At 51.3% G+C, this 8758-nt stretch overlaps 1 protein-coding gene across 1 annotated transcript in view; it reads left to right on the top strand.

The window, feature by feature from the left end:
* The first annotated feature begins 6 nt into the window (after nucleotides 1–6).
* F10 (coagulation factor X) overlaps nucleotides 7–8758 on the top strand; it is a 13511-nt gene continuing 4759 nt past the window's right edge. The window contains exons 1-5 of the mRNA XM_010831449.1: nucleotides 7–101; nucleotides 2043–2203; nucleotides 6168–6192; nucleotides 7141–7254; nucleotides 8586–8717. Coding sequence (XP_010829751.1) covers nucleotides 32–101; nucleotides 2043–2203; nucleotides 6168–6192; nucleotides 7141–7254; nucleotides 8586–8717 — 502 coding nt within the window. The 5' untranslated portion in view covers nucleotides 7–31. The remainder of the gene's footprint in view (nucleotides 102–2042; nucleotides 2204–6167; nucleotides 6193–7140; nucleotides 7255–8585; nucleotides 8718–8758) is intronic.

Here is an 8758-nt window from a genome sequence, read left to right as displayed (position 1 = left end):
GCCTCCCGGCTGCCCTCGGAAGGGCCCCACCATGGCGGGCCTGCTGCATCTCGTCCTGCTCAGCACCGCCCTGGGCGGCCTCCTGCGGCCGGCGGGGAGCGGTAAGTGGCCCTCACCCTGCGGACTGCAGGTGGCCCCGGGGGAGGGGAGGGGAGGATCCTGGCGATGCCCTTGAACTTCCTGAGTGGAGAGTGGGTGCACAGCCCCTGTGTAAGCTCGGCCTGAGATGCTGGCTGTGGTTTCAGCCTGGGGAGCTCAGGGCCAGGTGTGTCTCCCCGTGGGTGGGAAGTCGGTCAGAGGATCAGAGCAGAGGGAAATGTGGACAGAAAGAGACGGGGAGAGACAGAGAGAAACAGGGGCAGAGGGGGGAGGACAGGAGCCCCGGGAGGGGCAGCAGCAGGCAGAGGCAGGGAGGAGCCCCTCGTCTCGGGGAGCAGAAGGGGTCACAGGCAGAGGCAGGGAGAAGCCCCTCATATAGGGGAGCAGAGGAGGATCACAGGCAGAGGTAGGGAGGAGCCCCTCATCTGGGGGAGCAGAGGGGAATCACAGGCAGAGGTAGGGAGGAGCCCCTCGTCTGGGGGAGCAGAGGGGTCACAGGCAGAGGCAGGGAGGAGACCCTCTGTCCAGGGGAGCAGAGGGGTCACAGGCAGAGAGGGGCTTCCAAGGCAGGGAAGAGACGAGGGCCAGTGCCAGCCCCTCAGGCTGGCTCTGCCCGGAGAGGGGCTGCCCGACCTGAGACTGCACAGGGGGGGTTCTGGGCCTCCCAGGACCCAGGCCCGTCCTGGAGGCCAGAGAGCAGAGAGCGCAGAAGCAGCCCCAGACCTGCCTGCGTGCTTGCCTGCTGGGTGAGGCAGAAGTCCAGGAGCCCAGGAGGCTGGGAAACAGGGAAGAGACAGAAAGAGGCAAGTGGCACAGGAGGGTGGCCATGCAGGGGAAGGGGGTGCTGTATCTCCAAGCAACCACTTGCTGGTGGAGAGGTCTGGAGTGTGGGGAGGGGCCCACAGAGGACAAGGCTGAGCCTGGCCCCACTAGGAGAACCAGCTGTCATTAAAAGAAGGGGGGCGCGGGCTGGAAGAGAAAGTAGCTGGAGGTAGGACAACCAAGCACTTAGGAGTTCCGTACACTCTCTAAAATAACCCTAAGAGAGAGGGGCTGTAACCCCCGCTCGCCAGTACCCGGTAGTCGGTGACCAAGATGTATTTGCCGCCGGAGACGGCTGACTCTGCAGTCCTGCGTTTCAGTTTCCGACACGCGGAGCTTGGGGCTCTGAGACAGACTAGGGGGAACAGTCACTGCGGGGAGAGTTGCAAACACAGAGCTCAGGACGTGAACTGGGACTGGAAATATCAGCTGGGACTAGAAACATATCAAATATATGACCCTGAGTCATCTGTCTTAGTGAGAAACTAAATTCTTCAGCAGAACAGAGGTAGAGAGCCCAGGCAGAGTGCCAGAGGGAGGAGCCAAGGGCCTCCCGTGGAGAGGGGGCAGACGGGGCGGGAGCGTGGGGACGGCTGAGCACAGACACGCGGGGAGGACCAGGGACCCCCAGACCCCAGACGCTGTCACAGGCAGGTCACGACTCCTTTGTGAGTCACGAAATCAAGTTAGCCATTTTTTAATGAAACGGGACAGACTCAAGCAGGAAATTTTGTAACAGGTACTATTTTGTAGAAAATAATAGTAAGCACCATTTCTTGAAACTTGTTTTACTCGTGGGTTTGTGTGTCCTGGCGCTTGAAACAAGTCACGCTTTCAACTGTAGATGGTGTAAAACCAAGTCACAACTCCCCATCTAGCACAGAGCTCAGGCCTGGGGGAGGGGGCAGAGGGCACGGCTGAGCCCAGGGCAGAGCGGAGGAGTGGCCCAGGAGGGGCAGGCCCCAAGACCTCCAGCAGGGCAGAGTTCCAGGAGGTGCGGAGCTCTGCGCGGGCAGGCGGCCCCCGGCGGGAGCGGCTCCGGGCACCGTCTGACCCGCCGCTCACGGGAGGCAGTGCGTGGCACGTGGCGAGCCCGTGACAGCCTTGTCCTCCCGCCCCAGTGTTCCTGCCCCGGGACCAGGCCCACCGTGTCCTGCAGAGAGCCCGCAGGGCCAACTCATTCTTGGAGGAGGTGAAGCAGGGAAACCTGGAGCGAGAGTGCCTGGAGGAGGCCTGCTCACTAGAGGAGGCCCGCGAGGTCTTCGAGGACGCAGAGCGGACGGTGAGGAGCCGTGAAGCCCGGGTGCGGGCGGTGAGACGCGAGGCGTCGGGTCTTGGAACGGGCTCCGGGCCGGGCTGCACACAGGGTCCCCGGGTGCTCTTCATCCAGGCGTTTGCCAGACTCTCGGGGTCCAGGTCATCTCTTTAAGTAACAAGGGCGACTAACACCAGTAGACGTGCGTGCTCTGCCCTCCTCAGCATCATTCCCCACACGCTCTTCCTACTTCCTTATAGCTGCCATCCTTATAATTTGACAGTGTTGGACTCTTAGTCTGCTTTGGCCACGCCCCACTGCCCCGGGCACCTTGGTTCCCCAACCAGGGACTGAGCCTGCGCCCTCGGCAGTGGGAGCTCGTCCTGACCACCGGACCCCAGGGAGTTCCCTGAGTAATCCGCACCGTCAAGGCGAAGCCTCAGGTGAAGTTAGAAAACACTTTCAGCTGAACAAAGTGGGTGTGCAACAGAATCTGTGGAAGCCGCCAAGCAGCGCCTACGCGGAAGTTTATAGAATCACTGTGCTTACTGGGAAAGAAGTTCTCACAGTGACACTTTAAGCTTCCACCTTAAGACACACACACAAAAAGGCAAACCCCAAAGAGGAGAAATCAGCAAAATTAAAGACATGCAAAATAACAGAGAAAATAAATAGAACAGGTAAGATTTAACAAGATTGATAAAAAAGAACACAAATTATATCAAGAATGAAAGAGGGGACATTACTACAGGCCTTGTATATGGTAAAAGAATAATAGGTGAATACTATGAAAAATTCTATGCACAAATTTGGATGGCATTTGGACAATTTGGAGGAAATGGACCAATTCCTCAAAACCTTGAATTACCAAAGCACATAATATGACGGAGGTATCTGCAGATTCCACTTCTTAGGTAAAAGCCTTTGAACAGGAAATGTCAGGGCCCAGATGGGGTCACTGGTGTTTCACCAACATTTAAAGAAGAAATAACACCAATTCTGTGTATTCGTTTCTAGAAAAGAAAAGGAAACACTTGTAAGTTAGTTTTCAATCAGCTTTACTCTGATACCAAACCCCACAAAGACAGAAGAAGGAGGGAGGGAGAAAGAAAGGAAGAAAACTATAAAACAGCACTTCACATGAGCCTCTCATAAAAATTCTCAACAAATTATTAGCAAGTTGAATAAAGTAGATACAGATATGCATACAGAATAAATACAGATACAGATTTATAAGGATAGACGATGACCGAGCGGGTTTATCCAGGGCACACAAGTCTGGCTCAACATTTAAAATCAGTCGTATGGACGTCCCCGGTGGCTCAGATGGTGAAGAATCTGCCTGCCTGCTTTTCATCCTAGTGGATAAGGTAAGGGAGCAGGCCCTGGAATGGGCCTCTCCTCTTAAATCTTGTTCCCAACCCTGCAGAACAGGATGGGCACGCTGCCTTGTCCCACCTGCTGTTAAAAAAATATTAAAAAAAAAAAAAGAATCTTTCTGCAATGCAGGAGACCTGGGTTCAATTCCTGGGTTGGGAAGATCTGCTGGAGAAAGGATAGGCTACACACTCCGGTATTCTGGGGCTTCCCTGGTGGCTCAGCTGGCAAAGAATCTGCCTACAATGCAGGTGACGCCAGTAAGATTCCTTGGTTGGGAAGATCCGCTGGAGAAGGGAACGGCTCCCCACCCTAGTATCCTGGCCTGGAGAATTCCATGGACTGTGCAGTCCTTGGGATCACAGAGTTGGACGTGACTGAGCAGCTTTCCCGCACTCGCTCGGTTAATCCACCTGGAGAGCCCACCTCGTCGTGTCAGCTGATACAGAGAAGCACCACTGAGGATGCAACAGCCATTCGTAACTGCAAAGACTTTAACCAAATTACAACTGAAAAGGACCTTTTTCAACAAGATGAAGACTATTAACCACACCAAAAGCTGAGTGCTTTCCCTGATACTGGAAGAAGGCAAGGATGTCCACTCCCAATACTCCTAATCCATCACTGCACTGGAAGCCCTAGCCATGCGGAAGGTTTAACAATAAGTTAAGAAGAAGAAATAAAACTATCCCTATTGGTCAGTGACATGATAATCTACATAGAAAATCCCATGGAATCTAAAAAAAACTCCTAAAATGTATGTGTCTAGCAAGGTCACAGAATACAAGGTCAGCACACAAATATTAATCATATTTCTATGTAGTAGTAACATACATGTGTGTGTGCTCAGTCATGTCCGATTCCTTGCAGCCGGCCAGGCTCCTCTCTCCAAAGAACTTTCCAGGCAAGATTACTGGAGTGGGTGGGTTTCTATTTCCTTCCCCAAGTAGTGCACAGTTAGAAACTAAAGATTAAAAAGAATTAATGCTACTTAGTATTGGCCCAAAGAAAAATACCCATGTGTAAATCTGGTAAACACACACGATCTATATGCCGAAATCTACAAAATGCTGTTGAAAGAAAGAGAACCTAAATAAGTAGACATAGACTGCTCATGGTTTGAAAGACAACATATTAAGAGATTGATTCCTCCCAATTTGATATATAGATTTAATGCAATGCAAATCAAACTTTCATCAGATTGAGACAAGCTGATTCTAAAATTTGAAATATGGGAAAGCAAAGGAATTAGAATACCTGAAACAGTTTTGAGAAAGAAGATAAAGTTGGAGGAATCACACTACCTGATTTAAAGACGTATTATAACGTTACATTACTCACAGAGATACTGAAGTGTGGTACTGGTAAAGGAATAAATACAGATCAATAGAACAGAATAGAAAGCCCATAAATAGGCCCACGCAAATATGGCCAATTGATCTTTGACAAGGTGCATAAGCATTTCAGGGGAAAAAGAATTCTTTTTCAAAAATGGTATTGGAGTAATTGTACATCTATATGCAAAAAAGAAAAAAGGTCAGCTTTTTCTCACAAGTACACAAAGTTAACTCAAATGCATCACATAGCTCTAAGGATAAAACAGGAAACTTTTAGGAGAAAATTTTCATGACACAAAGTTAGGCAAAAATTTTTAGATGTGACACCAAAAGCGTAATCCATGAAAGGAAATATGGGTAATTGGACTTACTCTCAATTTGAAGCTTCTGCTCTGTGAAAAACATTGTTAACAGAGTGAAGATACAGGCTGCTGACTAAGAAAATATTTGCAAGTCTCATATCTGCAAAAGATTTGCACTCAGACTTTATAAAGAACTCCCACAACACAAGAGAAGAAAATAAACAGTCCAATAAAATACAGTGAGCGAAAGATTTGAGCAGACATCTCACTGAAGAGGGCATGTGGACGGCAGATGAGTGCAGAAGACACTCGGTGTGACTCGGCGTTCCAGAACAAGCTACCGATACGCGCTGCGACTTGAAGGAACCCTTAGCGTAGCAGGCACTTGTCCTTGTGAATTTGTTACAGAGTTTGAATGTGATGCATAAAGTTTCTGATCTGCTTCTGAACCTAAGTCCTTGCTTTAGAGATTTTACTTCAATTGCTCTTGTTTCAGCAAAGTTTCTCCAAACGGAAATTAGTGGAAAACAAACAAGCAAAACATATAGAAACGTCTACGTTCAAGAAAAGCAATTTCCAATTACAGTTGAAACAAATAATGCGAAAACCTTGATTGTGGTCACAGACGTAGTGATTTTGCTACAATGAAAGCTAGGAAAGTAAGTTAGTGTTACAAAGTGTTTTCCAGCCGCTGGGGCTTCAACTGTTAGCAAGCAAGAAGATGGATGCTAGGATAGGATAATGTATTACACCAACATGTATTTAAAAAAAAAGTGTTTGAAGCCACAGCTTTATAAATACAGGAGATCTGGAAAAAAAAATCCCTTTAAGATTGAATAGTTCTAGAACAGTTTGTCCCCAAAATGGTCTCTGTTTGGGAAATAGGCTATTCACTTGAGTTATCAGATTATGGCTGCTACTGGTATGAAATGCCTGTTTTCCCTAATGCACTTTAAAATCTTTTTTTGCTTTTAGGATGAATTCTGGAGTAAATACAAAGGTGAGAACTTTTCTATTTTAATCCTAATTGAGAAGGACTCATCAGGGTAGTTAGATGGGAGAGTGTATTCAAATTTTGAAGATGGTTCCTGAGTTTCCTTTCCTTTCAGGTGTAAATTTTACTCGTCTGAGACTTTTCCCTTCTGAGTGCTTCCGGAATAGTTATTGTCAAATAGTTTTTACGGTAACTTTATTTAATTCTAGTTTTGTTAATTATATACATTTAAATCAGTTCATTCCCATCTGAGGATACCAAATTCCATGGCAATTTTTCAAAACCCAAGTATATTAGGTAGAAACAAAAGAAGAGAATCTGAAATATTGGGTCCTCTCATAAGGTAACCATCTTGATGTAATGCTTGTAGCATCTGAAGTGGTATGAGTTATAATAACGTTTTCATTCTGGTGACCGTGTTCAGATTTCTCACAATGACAACTGGACCTATCCCTGGATTACAGTGTGCACATGTGCCGAGAAATGCAGAGCCGTGTTAGCGCTGGGCAGGGGCTCTCTCTTCTCCTTTCACACCCAGACGATTGGCTCGTGCAACCAGACACCCTGCCTGTTGAGGCTCAGTCCAGAACAAGTGTCCGGCGATCACCTAGCCTCCAGCCTCCTTTTGCAGCACCCACTCCCCAGCCCAGGGCTCCTCTCCCTGATGTAAAAATGCTGTCACTGCTTGGAAAAGCACTGTCAAATGTCCCGGCAGGAATTGGAACACTCAGTCTAGCTAGATAAATCTAGCTAGATAAATGCCCCACGCACGTGTAGCTGCAAAGAGGGCTGGGTAACAAAGTCCAGACAGGACAACTTGTTTGCAGGAAAACAGGAAGAGCCCCAGGTTCACTCGAGTTGCCTGAAAACGTGTGCCAAGACCAGCACAGCGCGCTCGCTTCCCTGACGCGGGCGTTGGCTGCGAGCGCCAGTCTCCAAGTGCTTGCTTTGCAGATGGAGACCAGTGTGAAGGCCACCCGTGCCTGAATCAGGGCCACTGTAAAGACGGCATCGGAGACTACACCTGCACCTGTGCGGAAGGGTTTGAAGGCAAAAACTGCGAGTTCTGTGAGTTCCTCTTGCTGTGCCTTCCGGTCAGAGCTGCCTGGTGGGGTGGAGAGCGGGGGCCAGAGGCCCCGGGAGGCCCGGGAGGCCCCGGCGGCCACCGTGGCTCAGCCTGGCTCTGCAGGTTCTGCCTACAGCAGCAGGAAGCGCGGCCCGGCCCCTGGGTGGGGGACAGGGGACCCCAGGCAGGTCCCTGCTCCTCTGAGAAGCCGCGGAGTGAACGTTCGTGCAGGGCGGGCCCCTTAATGTGGGAACTGGCATCTCTCCTGCTTCTTGTGATTCTGGAAATTCGAGTGATGTCAGTGCTGAGTGCCCGGGATTGTCCAAATCTGACACAAGTAATACTACATAGAAAAATCGCTGAGTTTTCCTAATACAGAGATTACTTTTTAACAAAAATTAGGTGAGTAGTAGACCAGTTTTCCCTAAGGAGAAAGCTTAGAACATCTGCTTTTCGTTTCTGAACATATAATTCTGAGAGCGCGCTCTCAGACTGGACACTTTAGGGAACATCTGCTTTTCGTTTCTGAACATATAATTCTGAGAGCGCGCTCTCAGACTGGACACTTTAGGGCTCCCCCAGCGGGAATATCAGTCGTGCCCCTGCCCCTCTGCTGTCCAGGGGCCCCCCTGCCCCACGCCCCAAACCGTTTGGCTGACCCAGGGGCTGGCGGGCATGTTTTCTGAAGTTTCTGTAACGTTTGCCCTGTGAGCAGCTTCTCATCAAAGCCCAGGGTGAAGTGTAAAGCCAGGTGCCAGGGCGGCAGGGCTGATGGGTGTCAGGAGTCTGATGCCCAGCACACTGGAGGCCGGGTGATGCCCCTCCGCCCGGCTGTGAGGTGCCTTGTGCCCAGCGCCTCTCGAGACCTGGGCGCTCTCCTGGGAGGCGTGTGGCCTCCACCCCTTCACCAGCAGGTAAACAGACTGCGGGTCTAGGTAACCTGCCCGGGTCACTCAGTCACGATGGACAGCCTGCTGAAGCCGGCTTGAGTCCAGGAGCCGGCTGCCGCACCTCCTCCCACCACGTGGAGGCCGGACCCCAGGGCCTTTATGCCGCGGGGGAGAGAGGCCTCAGAGGGGACCCCCGGCCCCTCCAGCTCCGCTGGAGTCCCGCCTCCCTGGCCAGAGCCTGCCGCACTTCTGAGGGCTGAACCTGAGACCCTCTGCCCCCAGGCCTTCTCGGCAGCTCCCCGGGGCCTCAGGAAGCCAGGCCCCCCACCCCACGGGAAGCGGGAAGTGGAGCGAGGGACAGGGCCTGCCCAGGGTGCTGGCCTGGCCTCGGGGCCCCCAGCCCGTTGGCCGGGCAGCACCCTCAGCTGCGCGCCTCCCCACAGCCACGCGTGAGATCTGCAGCCTGGACAATGGGGGCTGCGACCAGTTCTGCAGGGAGGAGCGCAGCGAGGTGCGGTGCTCCTGCGCGCACGGCTATGTGCTGGGCGACGACAGCAAGTCCTGCGTGTCCACAGGTGGGTGGGGGGTGCGGGGAGGGGGCGCACAGGTGTGGGGA

The sequence above is a fragment of the Bison bison genome, unplaced genomic scaffold (assembly GCF_000754665.1).
Source record: "Bison bison bison isolate TAMUID 2011002044 unplaced genomic scaffold, Bison_UMD1.0 scf7180017864527, whole genome shotgun sequence".
NCBI classification, from domain to species: Eukaryota; Metazoa; Chordata; class Mammalia; order Artiodactyla; family Bovidae; genus Bison; species Bison bison.
The sequence above is the reverse complement of the archived record's forward strand: the minus strand, read 5'-3'. Positions and strand labels throughout refer to the sequence as shown.